We start from the raw sequence: 19,049 nt of genomic DNA on the forward strand, positions 1-19,049 counted from the left end.
TATTAGCGATTATGAAGAAATGGAACAAAGGTTCTTGTTATTTTCTCAAGTAGTCAATTCTAATCAAACATTTACTTTATTTTTTTCGTTCAGTCGAGTACAGTAAAGAATATTTCATCCTAGAAAAATGAAGATACATGATATAAATATATATAACAGAATATATGAACTAAGAAGAGACACAGTGATCAAAACTAAAGAATATATGAAGTGTAACTAGACAAACTTTTGTCTGTACAGAGACCACAAACAAAAAATACAGAAACGAACCCGACTTCATTTTCCCTCAGATATGTTGATTGATCAGTTATAAGATCCCTGAGGCTTGTTCTTGGCAAAATTCTTTCATTCTATTGGGAGTCTAGAGATGGCACCTTCTTCTTCTTCCTAGTATTCAGGGCTGTACAGACTTATCAGATGTTCTTCGTTCGTGCTCTTTCTTGACTCGTACCATCTTACTTGTTCTGAAGACCGAAAGATGATACCAGCATTATGATTGATAATGGCAACACAAGATGCCGATATGAACGATGATGGAAAATGCAGAGTTTTTTACCTGAAGAAGCTTGTTGTTCCTCTTCTCTCGTACCATGGAGTATCATTGTGCCTGTGAGCACAGTGATGAATCCACATAATTCAGAGGCTATGCTGGCTGCGTTTTGCCCAGACCAATCCTGTGAAAACCCGATTTTTAATGTTAAGTGTTTCCTTTAACTGATCTTTTGGGAATCTACACGTTATCTAGTTGAACCTACCTTGAACATAATTGCACTAGCAACAATTGTGAGGGTTGTAAACATTACATAATATACTGGAGAAACAATTGCTGCATTGAATGTGTCCAAAGCCTGCAGAAAATAATATAACAGTAACAATCTTAGGCCTTAAGTCGAGACAGGAATGGTATGCCAAATAGAAAAACGTAAAAGTATCAACAATGCAAAGAGAAATTCTTAAGTTCTTATGTTTGCTGGAAAAAAAAACAAAAAGAGACCTTCAATGCTACATGTGCAGCTATTCATTTCCTAAGGAAAATTAAGGAATGATCTACTGATGGATATTTGTTTGCAGGCATTAACAAGATAACTGTTCTACTTTCACTTGCATACTAACCTATCGAGTCCAGAATATGTATGCAAAGGCTTGCCAATGCCAAACATATATCTGGTGTAGAGGGTTTACCTTGTTTAGGTAAATCAATTGTGTAACTACACAGGTTCCTGCAACCATGGCAAAAAGCCACGTCTGTGGATACCCTATCTGGCTTACTCCCTCCATTGTTAATTTTATCGCAATCCCAATAGCTTTTATGCTCATAACCTGTTTCAAGACACCAACGAGAAATTACAAGAAAATATAGAAATAGAGTCCAAAAGTAAAATCCAAGATGATGGTCAGAAGAAGCAACTTACAGTGAGAGCACCCATTAACGAACATATTCCGATATAAACAAGAATGTTCGTTTGGCCGCACAGGGGTTCAAAATGCAGAATTAAAGCAAGGACAATGGACATGGTTATGGCTACGTAGATTAGAAAAGCTGTTTCATACACAAGAAAGGAAAATTGTGTTTCTCTCAGATAAACAAAAGGCACAATGTGTGTGAGTACTGAGTAACGGGGAGAGAGAGAGAGGTACCTGGCTGAGTAGCGAGATTCCAAATTTCTTCAACGGAATTGGGAGTCTGCTCCTTTGGTGCGTGGATGACAATAACAACGGAGCCGACGATGCAAGAAACACATCCGAGGACCCCCATTTTCTTAAGTTTTTCTTTTAATAGGAAATGTGCCAAAACAGCACTAGCAAGCAAATGAGAGGGTTAGTCAGTCAGAGAATGAATGAATATAACACAGACACAGAAGATCCAAAAGTGAGTAACAAAAGAGAGCAATGATGGCAATGACATAAACATATATATACCTGATGATAATACTTAAAGCACCAAGAGGAGTAACAAGTACAGCCGGTGCATAAATATAAGCCACAAAGTTTGCAGCTTCTCCAACAATCACTAAACAAATGAATAGGGAGAACGCAACGCAGCCTAATAAGATATATGGAGTAAAAAGACTAAATAAAACATGAAGAAGGAAAAAAAAAACTAACTTGTGACCATGCCCGCCCACCAAAGAGGCTCTAATAAGTATGTATAACCTCCATAACCTGCAAATACAATCCCATGAGAGATATCATATAGTGGGGTTTCTTGAAAGCTATAAAAAAAAAAAAACTAATCTGTAACTGTTATTGATGGAATCCATCAAAGCTAATAAGTTTCTGAAGACGTTACATATCGGGAGTGAAACAATATTGTAAGCAAGCAAGAGTGTAAAAAGGTGATAATAATAATGAGAGAAGGAGAAAGAGACCTGCGCGGGTGCCAAAAGCAGCAGCGCGTTTGAGACCTTTCTTCTTAAGAATGAAGCTGGAACCAATGAAAACACTAGAGGCTACAGCTAGTATCAACCCCTTGCCATTGTCCGACTCCATTCCCCCTAATCGGATTACTTACTACCCACACAAAAAAAAAAATACAATAAGGGACCCTAAATTATAATCTCTGTGATTAATCGGAAAGACAAATTGAAGTCAATCTCTGGTCTCACCCCAGACCCTATAATCCTATCTCCGGGATGTGTTATTTCCGATCACAATCAATCTAATCCGGCGGTTATTAGCAGGCAAAACTGAAGAATTTTGAACGGAGAGAAAAAAAAAAAGAGAGGATGATGGATGACGGATGACGAAAGAGAATCGCACAAGTGGTGGTGCTCACCGATGTAACGCGGTCGTCTCTCTCTCTCTCTCAGACGACTTCTGCGATTTGCTTTGCTTTGCTGCTGAAAATTCAAAATCAAAAGAGAGAGAGATCTGGTTCGATTTCTATAAGCTCTCTTCTGTGTTTACCTCTGGCGAGACGACAGCTCAGGAAAATTCGTGGGTCTTGCCGAGTCTTAACCGGCTCCGGTACGCGTTTCGGTTTAATTATTATTATTGTACATTAGAGAGTGAGTTTTCATCAATCGCTATATCGTGTTAATTAATAGCCATCAAGCACTATTCCAGCAGCGTCGGCCGGCTCTTTAGAATTTTCAATCCACACACAGTTACTGGTTGTATTGTATGTATGTATATTCTTCATTATTTGGTAACCATAGTAACCATTTTTCACCTAATACAAATTTTAACGGTTCAAATCAAACAAAAGAATGAGAGAGATATGTTTAAAAAGCACGTAGAGTCTTCGCTTGCCTCTCTCTCTCTCTCTCTATTCATTTTTGTGTGTAGGAGGAAACAAATTTAGCACATGCTGATGCTGCGTATTTATATTATTATCATCATGTTTACTAGACTACTAATACTATTTCCTTTTATAAAAAAAAAATAGCCAACCAACAATATACTGATATATTTTTTTTGGGTCAAATTTTATCTACTAGTCTACTAGTATATGAATTTGCTGTAAATAGACTGAGACCACCATTCCATGTTTTTATTTAAACCAGTCGTCCATGACCATGACTATAACTCAACTCTCGAGACATTTACTACTCATCATCGTCCACTCCCCTATATTATTTATAAATTAATGGCTTCAATCATGTGAATTACGACGAGGCTGCTCCGACGTTCGTGTATTCAAAAAAAATTATACGACATTGGGCTCAACAGTCACTATTCAACTTTTGTTGGGCCTATTCCAAAAGGCCCCCAGTCGTGTTCCACCACAATTTTGAATTTTATTTATCTTACTTTTGTCTCTTATTCGCTTATATGTTCCCATCGATAAACTCTTATATAATAAGATGCTTTTTCTAATTTTAGAAAATATCCATTTCTGATTTTGTTTTTATTACGATCTATTATTATTGACTAAACGCCAAATAAAAAGCCACAATTAAAATTAAAAAAAAAAAAAACTTTATTAATAATAGGAAAATATCAAAGCAGAGAAATCACAATCCCATTAAGCTAAGAAGAAACTTCTAGAAACACTGGAAACCACCGCCGCTAAGAAAACCCTAGATCCATATCTAAGAAGAGATCTCACCACAATCGGCGATCACAACCGCCTTCGTCGGCTTTCCAGAAGAAGATCCGACCTTCTCAATAGCCTTAACAACGTCCAAGCCTTCAATCACCTGACCAAACACCACATGCTTCCCATCGAGCCAATCAGTCTTCACCGTACAGATAAAGAACTGAGATCCGTTGGTGTTGGCTCCAGCGTTCGCCATCGACAGAATCCCAGGTCCCGTGTGCTTCCTCTCGAAGTTCTCATCCTCAAACTTGTTTCCGTAGATCGATTCGCCGCCCGTACCGTTCCCGACGGTGAAATCCCCTCCTTGGCACATGAAATCAGGGATCACGCGGTGGAACGCAGAGGCTTTGAAGTGCAGTGGCTTTCCGCTACGTCCGACGCCTTTCTCTCCGGTGCAGAGTGCTCTGAAATTCTCAGCCGTCTTCGGGGTCTTGTCGGTGTAAAGCTCCATCACGATCTTTCCCGCCGGTGCACCGCCGATGGTCATGTCGAAGAAAACTTTGGGATGCGACGCCATTGTTGTTTGTTCCGATTGATTTGGGGCAAGGAATTAAAGTTTGTGACCTAGAGAGAGAATTTTTGTGAAGGAGCTCTTGGGGACCTATTAAATTATGAAAGGGAAATATTGTACCGAAAGCAATATGGAAAATAAGAGAAATTGTCACTTTTAAAATAAAACGGATGTACGTGTTATGGTAGTATTACAAATCTAAATAATGATTATCTAAAAAAATAACGAAAAGAAAACCAGAAATTTTCCAATTTTCAAATAAGGTTGACAAAAATAATAATAAGGAAAACTAGAAAAGGAACGGAAATTATTAATAGAAAACCGGAAATAAATATTAATATTCTGTGAAATATTGTTTAGCTTTACATGTAGTAGACTCAATAAGATCACACTGGTGTGATGCTATATGAATAATGCTGTGGTACTGGGCCAAGAGGTGAAATATTTATAACGACATGTGAAATGTAAGTGAGAAAATAATACTAGGCCCTTCGGACTGAGACACGTGCCGAGATCTCAACGGTTTTAGGTTTGGTTTAACTCCATGCTCTCTTTGATCATCAATCCTACTTAAACGCGATAATTTTGTTATCCCTAATTATTGCGATTAGTTTACATTTTGTCAAATTTAAAATTTTACTGAGGTTAAGGATATTTACGAGGAATTGACATTTCTCGTATTATATTAGCTAGATCTTTTAAAAGAAGTTAAAGAGAAAATATCAAATCACAGACTTTATTTAACAAGAAAAAAAATACAAAATATTATTGGCTGCAGGGATTAATTTAAAGGTATAGAAACATCAAACATCTACATAGAGAATTCAATTATTAAACAAAGCAACAAAGCAATATTACTTTTTTGGCGTCACTCACTTTTCTTTGAAATAAGAAAGAGAGAGTTATATTTGTTTTGTAACTCTCTCAATCAAGGATGAGAAGGGAAAGGAGGCCATTTCCCGAACTTAGGGTGGGGAATAATGTATTTAGGTGGGAAGGACGGAAACTTGGGAAGTGGTGGACATGGCTTCTTTGGAATCACCACTACTGGTGGCTTGTATATCGGTTTGTAGATGGGAACCGGTGGCTTGTAGATGGGTTTGTAGATAGGCACCGAGGGCTTGTCGATCGGCTTGTGAAGTGGCGGGTATGGCTTCTTTGGGATCACCACCGGAGGCTTGTAAATAGGTACGGGTGGCTTGTAGATGGGCTTATGTGCAATCTTTGGTGGACAAGGTTTCTTGGGGATCACCACTGGTGGCTTGTAAATAGGCACCGGAGGCTTGTAGATAGGCACCGGCGGCTTGTAGATGGGCTTATGTGCAATCTTTGGTGGACACGGCTTCTTTGGGATCACAACCGGTGGTTTGTAAAATGGGGGACAAGGCTTCTTGATCTTAGGAAACGTTAACGCAGGCAAAGGGAACTTAGGCATATGCCAAAAGAACTTTGACATGCAAACTTCCGGTGAGAATTTAAGACTTTGTTTGAGACCCAAAACATGGGTTTCGCCGGATTTCGATAGAAACACGACCTTGGAGGCTTCAAGACCGTCGTGGGCCGGACAAGGGTTGCCTGAGGCGCTATATAGATGAGCATAACAAGCTTCCTTTAGCGCTCCATCGTCTCCGACAATGTCATGATTAGGAATATTGAGATTAAATTTTCCTGTTTCGTCAATTTCCCCGCTTCCTTTCTTAACGAAAGGGCCTTTTGAATCGGCCGCCTTGCATTTTATCGTTACTCGGAGTCCTATTTTTAAACAAAAGCGTTAGTTTGAAAGTCGTAACGAAACCAAAAACATAAGTTAGTTATATATGAGAAAGTGCTTTATTCCATGTGTAATCAGTCAAATTATATATGGACCGAGAAGTATCCCGACACTTCTCGACCGGAACATTACATATAAGTAAAAGTGTGTACAACATGCATGGACTTGATCGAGTATAAGATTTTAAAGCATATATTACAATATTACCTGAGAATGCGTTGGGGATCTTGATTTTGCTGCTTTCTGCGTAGCCAACGACCTCGACATCGCCAACGACCTTGATGTCACGGTTAAGGGAATGAGCCACCGAACAGAGAGCAAAGACTAAGAGGATGCAGTAAGCACCTCCGTTTTTAGGTAATATCCTCATCAGATTCTCTTGTTGAAGGTAGATGTGACTAGTAGAGGAGAAAGAAGATATGATTCTACTGAGATCGCCTCTCGTGTATATTTATAGGTCGCTTACGGCTATTATTTTTCATAAATTCATTGGTTTATTTCTTTAGTCTGTTTTATTTTAAAGTTACGGTTACTTGGTGGTACCGTAGCCACGTGAATGTACGAGTGTCATTTTCTTCTTCTTTAAACTTTAGTCAGTTCTGCTTATCGTTCGATACATATGCACAATATAATCATTGGTTCAACTTTTTCATTTAAAAAGAATGAGAACCAACATAATTAACTGAAATTAATATGGATGGATTTTGATATGATCATATCGAGTTGGTTTTTATTCGAGTTCCAAACATGTTTAATTGTAATTGGAATACATTGATCCGGAATAAACATGTTAATACATAAACTACTCATAAACATTAACGTACGTAGATGAATAAATAAATAGATGAATAAATAAATGAGATCGTATATAATCGAGTACCACCGACCCCAAATTAAATCGTTTCACATGAGAGCCTTAGTCTTTAGAGGATAGACTTTAGTTTATTTGCTCCCAAAAACAGATAGGGAGGGTTCACGTTTATTCTAATCACCTAAATATGTGGAGGAAAAAAAAGAAAAGAAGAATACAATTTTATATCGTTCAAGATAAACCAACTACCAAGTCTACTAGATGTAAGAAAAGACAATAATCTTAACCCGATGATACTATATATGTCTGAACCTAGTACACCTCACTAGCTTCGTACTTCCATAATTTGTTGATTATCCAAGCAAAAAAAAAAAACATATATATATTTAGTTTCGAGTTTTATAGCTAGCTCAGTCACGTACATTCGGTGATGGTTAAATCTGAAATCTGTGTATTTAAGTAAAAGTCGGTGACCAAATTCGACCACATTAATATACGACACAAAATTATAAAGTTTACCTTATCACAAGGCTATATATAGTAATAGAAATTGAGAATAACGTAGTTGGTAATACGTCCACGTCTCAAATGCTTGAATTAACAAGTCATGTATTTACCACTATGGCTAAAGTACGGCATGCATGCAAGGCGCATGATCTAAGTAACAAAGGTAACAAACAACATAATTTATGCCAAAAATTTATAGAACATAATTTATGCCCAAAAAAAAAAACATATATAGGTTTAAAAGTATATTTATACATATATTGTTGAATTGGCTAGTAGGGAAATTTGTGATAAATTAAAAATATATGGTTATTGGTTAGAAGGCAGAATCGAACTAATAATTTATGACATTACTTCTTGTTATCTATCGAAGCTGGCAAGGCCCCTCAGCCACAATTCCTGACTATTATAGAAAAAGCCAGCTCTCAAACACACTGTCTGTTATTCTTCTCTCAACTACTTTAAACATCCATATTCACATATATAAATTGTATATAGCACACTTATTCTACATTATCTGATGATATATGTTGTAACCATTCAAAATCTAACTGATCACCATCAGTGTCTAATATTTCATGTCGATCCGATTTGTTTCTAACTGGTAAAATATGTAACCAATCCTTATAATTAAATGTTTCCCGACGATCCTTAACTCTAACAGAGCAAAGCGATTTCAGTAGTGTAGAATCAAGAAATAGCCTTTCTTCCGACTGTTTGTATGCATTGATCGCATTTATAAAACTTATTAATTATACAACGAGAAATATGACTAAATAAAACATAAATAGCACACTTTTGTAGATGGTGTGTCATCTATATAGGCTATAGCGACTATGACTTCTATGTATATATTGTTCATTACTTTTTTAAAAGGGACAACCTATATAAATCAGTCATTAAATCTCTAATAAATTAGATAGGTTGTTTTTTATAAGTTTGTATTTATATAATGCTTAGAAGTGACATATAAAGGAGACTGTGACACCATTAGTCTAACTTTTATACAATGTGGATGTGGTGGTGAAAAGATTGTTCAATAGAAAGATTCAACTGATTGAGTAAAATCAACTTTAAAGTGGATTGAGTTAAAACGGTTAAACCACCGATTATGAACCTAATTTATCCAAACCAAACCAATGCTGGATTTGCATCATGGAAGACAAGACACTATATATCTTTCATAGGAGTTATTAAAAGTCATCGGAGAAGCCAATCCCCTCTTCACTAGCTAGGTGCTTGTATATATATATAATATATACATGTAGTGTGGACCGTGTTTAATGTTTCGTACGTTCAAGAGAAATGTTTCTGTATTGTGCAGAGTGCAGACACACTCCTATGGCCTGCACAATACAGACACTCATTTAGTATCATCACTTGAGAAGTTTTTGTTTCGTTTGAGAGAGGCCGAAATTTAAGCCTGATGATATTATTTAAAGGCCCATAATAAAACATTTAAAAGCCCAAAACGAACACATGCGTCTACTGCATAAAAGAGCTCTCTCTCTCTCTCTCAACAATGGCGGTCGGAAGAATCTTGTGAATTCGATTCCGATTTTTGAGCGAAACGAAGCGGGAGAAGAAAGATGTCGGGTATGGGTGACGGCTACGTTGGTACGGCTCAAGATGCTGTGAGGATACGGCGGCTTCAGAAGCAAAGAGAGGCCGAACGCAAAAAAATCCAAGAGCTAAAGAGCAAGACTGCCTCAGGCAAAGACCAATCTGGCCTTCTCCAATTCGGAACCAGTTCTTGCGAGGTTCGACCAATCAAGATCCCATCTGATCTCCAACTGTATATACATACTACTTTCCAATTTCTAGGTTTCGAGAGTTTGTTTCAATGGTGAATTGTTGTAGGAATATTAGATTTAGAACTTTGTTCTGGCTCTGAATTAGGAGTTTTCCGCAATACTTAGGGGTTAGCTTGAGTACAAGGTTCAGTTATCAGTGGTATTTGTATGAAAGCTGCAATTTCTCAAGTACAGAACAAAATTAGATCATCAGTACTTGAGAAATTGCAGCTTTGGTGTCTGAAGTATTGACAAAATCCCAAATTGTTTTCTTAATTGTTTATAACATTTTTTTGTTTTCTGTTTATAGATTCTTGACACTGCTTTCAAGAAAGAAACAGTCGGTTTGGTTACAAGAGAGGAATATGTGGAGAAGGTAATTGGAGTCATGGACTTTATCCTTCAATTTTTATAGTTATCTAGATGATGGTGTTAATTGTGTCTGGGATATCTGTAGAGGGTTAATATTCGTAATAAGTTCGAGGAAGAAGAGAAAGAGAAACTGCAGAAGCTACAACAAGAGTGAGTTTGGTTTTTCTTTCAAGTTCATTTTTCCTAGTTATTGATGTTGTTTTTCTGGATTAAGCTTGATCGACTTTGTTTCTAAACTTCAGGGAAGAGGAGTTGCAGCTAGAGAAGCGTAACAAGAAGAGAAAGATTAAGGGATCTTCCCTCTTATCTTTTGCTGAAGATCTTGAGAATGGCAGTGATGAAGATGATGGAGAAAACAGTAAGTGGATTGATCTCCTAGATTGCAATTAGTTTACCTGGGCCATACTTCTTAGACTTTGTTAAGTATTATTACCTTGATTCCGGAAAATGCTGTTGTTACATCAGTGGTGATTTGTGTAGTATAGTTAAGAACTTAAGATTAGGTGTGATACATGTGTCGTTCAATTAAACCACATAATTGTTTTTCCCTTTTTGTATAGAAGTTGAAAAGTATAATGTCTGTCTTTTTCAGAAATGATGAATCCCTTTTTATGTGTGGAAGTTGAAAAAGTAGAATCTCTATCTTTTGCAGATATAATGAATCTCAACATGTATTAGAGACATTAATTTTATAACTGTAGTTGGAATCTTGCTTGGTTGTTGGAGCTTTTAAAATGCAAATAGCTTACTAGCATAGAAATTTCAAGATATCATCACCTGTTCGAGTGTTTTCCTCTTTGTAACTTCTATCATGTACACTATTTATGCAGAGAGTTCTGGGACAATGAACTTACGTTGCGGAAAACTTGGCAAGGACCCCTCAGTGGAAACTAATTTCCTGCCTGACAGGTGATCTCTAGCTCTCTTGTTTACATTTATCGTCCCTGTCTGCTTTTGCAGTAAGTCTCAACTTTAGCTGTGGTGTTTTGAGGTTGCTGTTTCAGTGAGCGGGAGGCGGAAGAACAAGCTGAACGTGAAAGGCTGAAGAAGCAGTGGCTTCGTGAACAAGAGCAGATTAAAAGTTGTCCACTTCCCAGTTGCTTCTAATTTCAGTACTAACACTTGATTTAAGGAAGATTGTCTAACTAACTAGTTTTTTTGCTTTTCAGACGAGCCTCTTCAGATTACTTACAGTTACTGGGATGGGACGGGCCATAGACGAGTTATCCAGGCAAGCACAAGCTACATCTTATACTGCTGTTGGAGATTAAGTCTGATCATATACTCACCTGTATGATTAACGCTTTTTACAGGTCCGCAAGGGTGATGCAATTGGGAATTTTCTGCGGGCTGTTCAGCAGCAGCTTGCCCCTGACTTCCGGGAGATTCGGACGACATCAGTTGAGAATCTGCTATATGTCAAGGAAGATCTTATCATCCCGCATGTGAGAACCCATTACACTTATCAAGTTATTATCCCCTCACACTATCTAGAACTTAACGATAACATGAAAATGTTTATTGCAAATGCAGCAACACAGTTTCTATGAGCTGATCATTAACAAAGCTAGGGGGAAGAGTGGCCCGGTATGCCTTGTCGAAAATTTCTGAATTCAGTTTATATAAAAAAATCGTGACTGAGACTCACCCACTCCTGCAATGTTCTTGTTAACAGCTGTTTCACTTTGATGTGCATGAAGATGTGAGAACAATAGCAGATGCAACGATAGAGAAAGACGAGGTATGTGTCCCTTAACCCAGTTGCATTCAGAAAAGAGAGTAGTTTGATGATGAGAAGGAAGTTGTTTCTAAAGGTTTTGTAAAATGTGGTGTTATTGAAGTCGCATGCGGGTAAAGTTGTGGAGAGGCATTGGTACGAGAAGAACAAGCATATATTCCCTGCTTCCAGATGGGAGGTAAATACTCCCAAATCCATCCCTTTCTCTGCACTTTTCTCAATCTATCATTTTAGGAATTAAAGATTTCTTCCGCATTTATCTTTGGGCAGATTTACGACCCGACAAAGAAGTGGGAGCGGTACACAGTCCATGGGGATTGATTTTTGGAGCAGAAGATGCTTTTGTTACATGCATGGAATCTAGTTGACATGATTGATGAGATTTGGTGTATTAGCAGTAGTGGAATGTTCATGGATTTTTTTAATGCTTTATTATCAGTCCCTCAATGTACCATTATTATACTCTCGTTTTGTTTTAATTACTTGGAATCATGGAAATATATATCTTTTTAATCTATATAGTTTTTCCCAGTTATTTTTGTGAAATTCTCATATGAAATTTTTTGTATGAGATCTTCTGATAGTAATAATAAGGAGGGCACAGAAATTAAGAATGTTTTAAGAAAGTAATTTGTGAATCCTCCTGATGTATATAAAATACAAATGGTAACAAAATCAAGTATAAAAATCAAAATGAGAGACCAGACAAAAACGCTGTCGTTTTACGAGTTTCTATGGTTGTGTACTTGTATATAACTCGTGTTTGTTATCTCTTTTTTTGTTTTTATTCAGAGATAAAATAATTCACTAATTGTGAAAGAGGAGGAGGAGCAAAGCAAAGCAAAGCATAAATAGCATCGGAGAGACACTGTATTGGTTGACCAAATTTGATAGAAGCCGCGATAACGACAGCGATGATGAATCTTAGGGTTTTGTTCCTCGCTCTCCTTCTACTCGCATCTCCTCTTCTTCAAGGTTCGCAATCCCTCTTTCTCTATCTCTCTCTCCCTTCCTTTGTGTTGTTGACCTGGAATCTGTAGATCTAGATCCATTTGTTTTCATCGCGTGCGTTTCCCCAATTTACAGATTTCATATATTTTTGATCTCTGTATCCGATCTGGGTTTCTTCGATAGGGATCTAGTCCTGTTTTCGATCAAAGTTACGTTCTTTATTCATCGATCCGAGTGAAATTGAGTTCGTTATCCAAATTGTGCAATGTGGTTTCACAAATAGACAAACTTTCAAATGTAGATCGAATGTTCTTCGATAGTGTCTGCTTTGCATGTCTTTTGATTAGAGGATAATTCCCAGATTGTAACCTTTTTTCAGAAGAAGACGTTATGTTTGAACACTGTAGTAACATGTGGCCTGATGGGTAATTTTTTGGTTTCTTTTGTCAGTTGCTAGATGTCAATCTGATGCCGAGGATCATTCCAGTCTTGTTGACGATGTTGTGGGAGAACACAGTGATGATGCCGTTGAGGAAGATGACCAGGATTTGGATAACTTGACCTCTGCTCCAGGAGTTGAGACTGTTTGTGTCTTCCCCAAAAACACTGCCAAATGTTTGTGTTTTCTCCTTTCTTCTTCTTCACGTATTTATATCTATATCCATTGTTTGTCATCATGATTCATGAATGCTCTTTGTTTTCCTGCAGTGGTTCCAGCTGGAGAAGAGACTGAGCTCCTTGTTGCTTTGAAGAATGATGGTAGCTAAACACCTCTTTTAGCTGTCTCTTTGGGCTTGTGTTTTCTGTTGGTTTTTAAATCTAAATATCTCACTGTGACATAAACAGGGAAAACTAACGTCGGGGTAATGGGAATTAGGGCCAGCGTTCATCTTCCTTATGATCACAAGTTGTTGGTTCAGAATCTAACCATGCTGGTAAGCATTTTACTAGAAAACCATTTTTTAAAAATTTGTGTTATGATTTTATTATTTTCTGATGGTCTCATACTCTCTTTATATTACAGAGATTCAACAATGCATCCATCCCAACGTCTCGTCAAGCTACATTCTCTTACATCTTTGCAGTCAGTCATTACCTGCAGGTACACATATCCTACCATAGACGACATATCATTCTCATTCATTCTAAAACTACAACCGGGTAATCGATATTATCTGATCTTACTTGGTGTTTCTCTTGTCTTTCACAGCCTGGAGCATTTGATCTGGTGGGTTATATCATTTACGACGTGGAAGGAAAGCCATTCCAGAGTGTCTTCTACAATGGAACTATAGAGGTAGTTGAATCTGGAGGGCTCATCAGCGGCGAATCTGTCTTCCTTATTACACTTGGAATCGGTCTCCTCCTTCTCCTCGGTCTATGGGCATACAGCCAAGTACAGCGTCTCACTAAGGTAAACAATTGGATTTATTTTTCTTTCTTGTGAACCATTTGTACAGTTAAATATTCATTTGATAATTTCCTCTCTTAATAGAAAACCAAAAAGGTGTCCAAGGTTGAAGTAGGAACCAGGTCTACTGACGCATCACTTGACGAATGGCTCGAGGTTCGCTTATCTCTCTCTCTCTCTCTCTCTCTCTCTCGTTACGCTTCTTTCCTCTACATTATGATTGAATCTGATTGAAATTTGTGTTATTACCTCCAGGGAACTACTCTGAGGAAGACATTGTCTGGGAAATCGAAGAACAAGAAGAACTAAAGGAGCCTTTTGCTCTTTCTAGTTGTCATAGACTCGGCTTCGACGTTTTGAAAGAGTTTCCAAGTTTAAGTTCAGTATTGAGGATATTTAGGGTTTTAAACGTTTCTCTTTTTGGTTCCAGCATTGTACTCTTTAGACAATCTTTACTTCTTGTCATAAACATTCTCCTCATGAAACAACTTAACTTATAATGGTTTAGATCTGCGTTTTTTGTTGTTGTTAATCTTCTATAACACGGCATGTCCACGGATGACACATCAGTAACCTTTTTGAGCAGTACATTAACATCTTTATACGATTGTTATAATAGTTGCAATATATATTATACTATATAATAGTCGAGTTGATGATTTAATCAGAAGAGACGAGCGATGAGGTTATCTTAAAAAGATGGGTCCTAGAAGGTGGACAACAGACTTGAGGGAGCGGTCGCTTCAAACTAGGCATGAAAAACCTTCTAACGTAGTCTATCAGCAACTCATTGTGAGTTGCTAATGAGTTGCTTTAAGTGTGGCTCGAGATTTGATTTAGATAATTATACAGAAGAAACTCTTGAGTTAAGCTTACTCCCAAGTAAATGTAGAGGATCACAGCTTTAGTTACAAAGATCTTAATCAAAGACCCTTTTTCTCTTTCTCCGTCAAACCAGAGCTCATGAATCAATTTTTTTGTTTTACATTATTAGTTCAAGAAGAAGAAGTAAGAACACAAACAACAACAACAAGATCGCTAACCTCCCTTTTATTTCTGATCTCATCTGTTCCATGGAGGACTAGCGATTTCCGTTACTGATAGTTCATAATCAAGCAGCAACTTTCTTTGACGTGACTGAGTTCACAATGGTTGCAAACTCAGGACCCTAAAGTTCACATCAAAGGTGGGTGTGAGCTTTACTTCTTTTTATAAAGAACATATCCACAAACGTCTAAAGTTACTTCTTACCTTCAAGGAGGCACCACCAACAAGAAATCCATCAATGTCTTCTTCTTTGGCAAGCTCTGCACTGTTGCCTCCGTTGACAGAACCTGGCAATTCAGAAGGAAATAATCAACATAAAGTCTGATTTTGCGGTGGATAACTAATCTAACGCACCTCCATATATGATTCTCGTTTTGGAAGCGACTTCCTCAGAGACATTCTTTTTGAGCCAACCACGGACAGCTACATGGACTTCCTGTGCTTGCTGAGGAGATGCAACTTTGCCAGTTCCAATTGCCCATACAGGTTCGTATGCAACAACTATATTGTCCCAGCTAGGGACAGCATCTGGAAATACAAAATAACTCACTGCAGTTAAATGAGTGCAGACATGATTTGGAACATGAGATCGTAATACAAGAGTGTTACCAGCAAACGCCTTCAGTTGCTCGAAGCAAACATCAAATGTCTTGCCTGCTTCCCTCTCTTCTAGCTTTTCCCCAATACAAGCTATTACTCCAAGACCCTCATTCAACGCGTAAGCAGCTTTCTTCCCGATAAACTGTGGTTGTGTTGAGAACAGAGTAAACATGTCTTCACAACAAACCTTTCTTAACAACTCACTAGTTCTTATTGAGTATTTCATTAACTGACCTCATCCTTTTCTCCGATGACATGTCTCCGTTCGGAGTGCCCAAGAATGACCCATTTGCAACCGAGGTCTTTGAGCTGTTCCACGCTGTATGGTGAAACAGGTGACTTTAAGTTCAGACAAACACTCATATATAGAATCAAGAACGTCTTTAGGGGGGGGGGGGGGGGGGGGGCGAGTTGCAAAGCTCGTTTAGCAAATTTTCAACAATATAAACAGCGAGATATAGTGTAAGTGTATAAGAGATGTCATAACCTGATTTCACCAGTGAAGGCTCCTCCTTTTCCAATCCAAGAGTTCTGACCCGATATTTCAATACGGTCTGTCAATGAAGACTTGACCTGGTCGATGTAGACAAATGGAGGTGACACAACAACATCTACACAGAGCATACAAAAAAACGGATCATTAAGAACAAATGGTAAGCAAGAGGTCCTTCGCATTCAAAAGTAAGTCTAGACTGTTGGTAGAAAATCTAAATAGGAAGAGTAGAAGAAACTCACCTACATCAGCTTCCAAGGTTGCACTGTTGAGATCAGAAACAAGCTTGGCTATGGAGTCCTTAGTCCCATTCTAAAACACATGCCACAAGAGACATTAGTTTGAGGATGATGAGAAACAAGCTACAGAAGAAAAGAAAAGACTTTGGGCATTGTACTTACACACTTCCAGTTTCCTCCAACGAAAAACTGCAAGCATAACAGAGAACAAAGCAAGTGATTAGAGTTTAGACAACGACTCAAAAGACAGTCGAAATCCCAGACCCTGAATCTAGCATTCAACACATATGGCGAAGTAGCAAACAAAACCTAAGTTAAAGCATTGAATAAAATGAAGAGAAATGAGATTCTTGATCTCCTCTAAAAGGAATAACTTTGCACCTCAATCCTAAACCATGATCCATGAATCTCTAGCATTCAACACACTGTGTGTGCAAGCAAACTAAGACCCAAAGTTAAGCATTGAATCCATTCAAGAGATTTGAGATTCTAATCATGCAACAAAAAGGAATAACTTTTATATCACTCAATCCTAAACAGTGAGAATCTAGCATTTGAATAGAGTTAAAGGTGGAACCTTTCCGGATCCAGCCATGGCGACAACGCCTCTAGGAGAGCGGTGAGAAGAAGAAGAGGAAGAAACGAGACGGATAGAGGAATTGACGCGGTAGACGAAGGATTGGTGGGAGGAGACGGCGGCGGAGTCGAGCTTGGGAGAAATGCAGCGGAGGCCGGAGAAAGTGAGAGAGGTGGAGGTAGCAGCAGCCATGTCGTTCGGGTTTGGCGTGTAGTGAGTGAGTGGAAAAGGCAAAAAAAAAGGAGATAGAGACGAGACTGTGACTTCTTCTCTCTCAGCTTAAGGTTGTAGCAGAGGAGAGGAGATAGAGCGGCGATGAGGGTTGGTCGGTTCTGCTCTCTCAAGGCTAATTTTGTCTTTCTCATACAATCAACTTTTCACGCGCCTAAGTCACATCTGATTCTCACGCGCTTCATTTCAGGTGGTGCCCAAAATGGTCAATGATTCTTTTCTTTTTTTGGTCAACTTAAATTTTATTAAAACTTAAAACTTGGTTCAACAATCAAGGTAAGATTACAAACGCCCAAACAGAAATAACTTAAGCCGACAGACAACTGGAAGTTTCCAGAGACAAACGCCAGAAAGAAAAAAGAAATCTCTGGAAACTAAACCCTAACAAAGGGAGACAAAAGAAACTGGACAAGAAATACAAACAGATCATATTGAAACCAAATTGAAGGAGGACAACTCCTTACCCTATAAGCAGAAATAACTAGGCAAACACCTTAAAAATGGTAAAACGGAAAAAACATAGATTCCTTTTCTTCTGAAACATCTGCGCATGTGATTTATCACATATGCCCTCGGCTAACTGTAGATAACAACTACCTCCTCCTATCATATTGAGAGCCAATCTCTCGAGAACCAAGGACATCATAACCCGGCAAGCAAAGAGCACTCATAAAAGTTCATAGAGACTCACACACACTCCCAGATGGGATGACGACGACTAATGTGTCTCCTTACGTCTAACTAGAATCCTTCCAGAAAGCAATCATATCTAAACAGATCATGAACGCAGGGGCAAGGATCAAGGCAAAACTTCACTAAGTTAACACACAACATGAACACAAAAGGTAAGAAATCTCTGAAAGTTTTGAAGACTACCAACCAAACAATAAGCACGAAACTTCTGCTAAGAAAGAAGCCGAGCCTAAAGGGAACCACAAGCTCAAACAAAGAGACAAGGATTGGGAGAAAAGGCAATGGCTCGAGCTGACAAACCATTCCATATATGCGGTTTAGTAATGAAAATAGGCACAGGACCAGCAACAACATCTGAGACAGGAACAAGCAAACCCCAATGGCAATTATTCTTCAAACCAATCGTTGATATAAATTCGGCATCATTAACTTTACTTGTAATCAGTAACTTTCCCAGAAATGACTGCTCTAAAAGCTTACTCAACACAATCACAATTCATACCATGAATCCTCCAACAAGGTTCCCCAAACGAAGGTTCAACAAGACTGCAAACAACGCTAAACACCTACCCTAGCTAAAACAGTACAAAAGAAAGACGGGACAACCAGCTTACCCAAAACAAGAGATAACAAAAACCCAAGTCACAAAGACGAGAAGCATCACCTACAAGATCAGGACAACACCGGATCTGACAAAGGCAAGAGAGGTTTCTCCTGAAACCAGCGGGGGAGGACGAACAAGCCTCACCGTGAAGACCGTCTCCTTCTCTGAGCACACTAACCACACCATCGATCCACTAGATCTAGCCGAATCGATACAAACGGAAGCAAAAACAAAAGAACAAAAAAACTACATAGCAGCGAGGGACTTCTCACAGCTACGACGAAGAACACCGGTAACCGGTGAGGGCAAACGGCGATTTGATTTTTTGGGCGGCGGCTAGGACGAACTCAGAGAGAAGAAAGCTTTTTTGTTACGTTGGTACAAGGATTTTTCTGTGTGATCAAGGTCAATGATTCATTTGATGAATTATTTGTTTTTCACATAGAAAAAAGTTATTTTGAAGAAGAACATATATATCCGATTGGTGAATGGTGGTGATAATATATGTAAATATAATAATTTTAAAAACGAAAAGGTTAAACGGAAAACAACAGTAAACGATACGAAACAGTCCAAATGTTTTAAAGCAAAAGTATATTGCAATCACTCTATACGTCGATGAATTATTTGTTTATACTAATCACGATACATAACAAAT

General features: G+C 38.2%; 6 protein-coding genes across 10 annotated transcripts; 2 read left to right on the forward strand and 4 right to left on the reverse strand.

The window, feature by feature from the left end:
• Positions 1-57: 57 nt before the first annotated feature.
• On the reverse strand, positions 58-3,101 carry LOC104751767 (putative magnesium transporter NIPA6). 4 transcript variants are annotated; one of them, XR_015584936.1, is made up of 10 exons: positions 2,607-3,010; positions 2,370-2,511; positions 2,107-2,163; positions 1,921-2,011; positions 1,639-1,799; positions 1,413-1,540; positions 1,114-1,320; positions 756-848; positions 557-674; positions 58-464 (listed from the first exon to the last, which is right to left on the reverse strand). XR_015584936.1 is itself a non-coding variant. In XM_010473787.3 (10 exons), the coding sequence occupies exons 2-10, from the start codon at positions 2,488-2,490 to the stop codon at positions 388-390; spliced, it is 984 nt and encodes a 327-aa protein (XP_010472089.1). In that variant the 5' UTR covers positions 2,491-2,511; positions 2,777-3,101; the 3' UTR covers positions 58-387. The 4 variants fall into 4 exon arrangements, 2 of the variants coding, with proteins under 2 accessions (XP_010472089.1, XP_087348473.1); XR_015584937.1 differs by having other exon boundaries at positions 2,777-2,927; XM_010473787.3 differs by having other exon boundaries at positions 1,183-1,320; positions 2,777-3,101.
• Positions 3,102-3,904: 803 nt separating this feature from the next.
• LOC104751768 (peptidyl-prolyl cis-trans isomerase CYP19-2) lies at positions 3,905-4,965 on the reverse strand. Its single transcript, XM_010473789.3, has one exon. It carries the CDS (start codon positions 4,557-4,559, stop codon positions 4,035-4,037), a length of 525 nt encoding a protein of 174 aa, XP_010472091.1. The 5' UTR covers positions 4,560-4,965; the 3' UTR covers positions 3,905-4,034.
• Positions 4,966-5,273: 308 nt separating this feature from the next.
• LOC104751769 (proline-rich protein 2) lies at positions 5,274-6,919 on the reverse strand. The gene is made up of 2 exons (XM_010473790.3): positions 6,532-6,919; positions 5,274-6,305 (listed from the first exon to the last, which is right to left on the reverse strand). Exons 1-2 carry the CDS (start codon positions 6,692-6,694, stop codon positions 5,482-5,484), a joined length of 987 nt encoding a protein of 328 aa, XP_010472092.1. The 5' UTR covers positions 6,695-6,919; the 3' UTR covers positions 5,274-5,481.
• Positions 6,920-8,918: 1,999 nt separating this feature from the next.
• Positions 8,919-12,076, forward strand: LOC104751770 (protein XAP5 CIRCADIAN TIMEKEEPER). 2 transcript variants are annotated; one of them, XR_015584938.1, is made up of 12 exons: positions 8,919-9,402; positions 9,746-9,811; positions 9,893-9,957; positions 10,050-10,165; positions 10,638-10,716; positions 10,799-10,888; positions 10,977-11,038; positions 11,121-11,252; positions 11,341-11,394; positions 11,483-11,548; positions 11,649-11,723; positions 11,816-12,076. XR_015584938.1 is itself a non-coding variant. In XM_010473791.3 (12 exons), the coding sequence occupies exons 1-12, from the start codon at positions 9,232-9,234 to the stop codon at positions 11,864-11,866; spliced, it is 1,014 nt and encodes a 337-aa protein (XP_010472093.1). In that variant the 5' UTR covers positions 8,919-9,231; the 3' UTR covers positions 11,867-12,076. The 2 variants fall into 2 exon arrangements, 1 of the variants encoding a protein (XP_010472093.1); XM_010473791.3 differs by having other exon boundaries at positions 10,812-10,888.
• A 174-nt stretch (positions 12,077-12,250) lies between these two features.
• Positions 12,251-14,431, forward strand: LOC104751771 (translocon-associated protein subunit alpha). Its single transcript, XM_010473792.3, has 8 exons — positions 12,251-12,520; positions 12,947-13,111; positions 13,205-13,255; positions 13,343-13,431; positions 13,521-13,598; positions 13,707-13,910; positions 13,992-14,063; positions 14,163-14,431. Exons 1-8 carry the CDS (start codon positions 12,460-12,462, stop codon positions 14,214-14,216), a joined length of 774 nt encoding a protein of 257 aa, XP_010472094.1. The 5' UTR covers positions 12,251-12,459; the 3' UTR covers positions 14,217-14,431.
• Positions 14,432-14,810: 379 nt separating this feature from the next.
• Positions 14,811-18,832, reverse strand: LOC104751772 (triosephosphate isomerase, chloroplastic). The gene is made up of 9 exons (XM_087492349.1): positions 16,864-18,832; positions 16,449-16,475; positions 16,290-16,359; positions 16,042-16,165; positions 15,789-15,873; positions 15,564-15,696; positions 15,309-15,482; positions 15,159-15,241; positions 14,811-15,075 (listed from the first exon to the last, which is right to left on the reverse strand). Exons 1-9 carry the CDS (start codon positions 17,053-17,055, stop codon positions 15,019-15,021), a joined length of 945 nt encoding a protein of 314 aa, XP_087348475.1. The 5' UTR covers positions 17,056-18,832; the 3' UTR covers positions 14,811-15,018.
• Between the last annotated feature and the right edge of the window lie 217 nt (positions 18,833-19,049).

This window comes from Camelina sativa, chromosome 16, assembly GCF_030686135.1.
Source record: "Camelina sativa cultivar CO46 ecotype springtype chromosome 16, ASM3068613v1".
Lineage (NCBI taxonomy): Eukaryota > Viridiplantae > Streptophyta > Magnoliopsida > Brassicales > Brassicaceae > Camelina > Camelina sativa.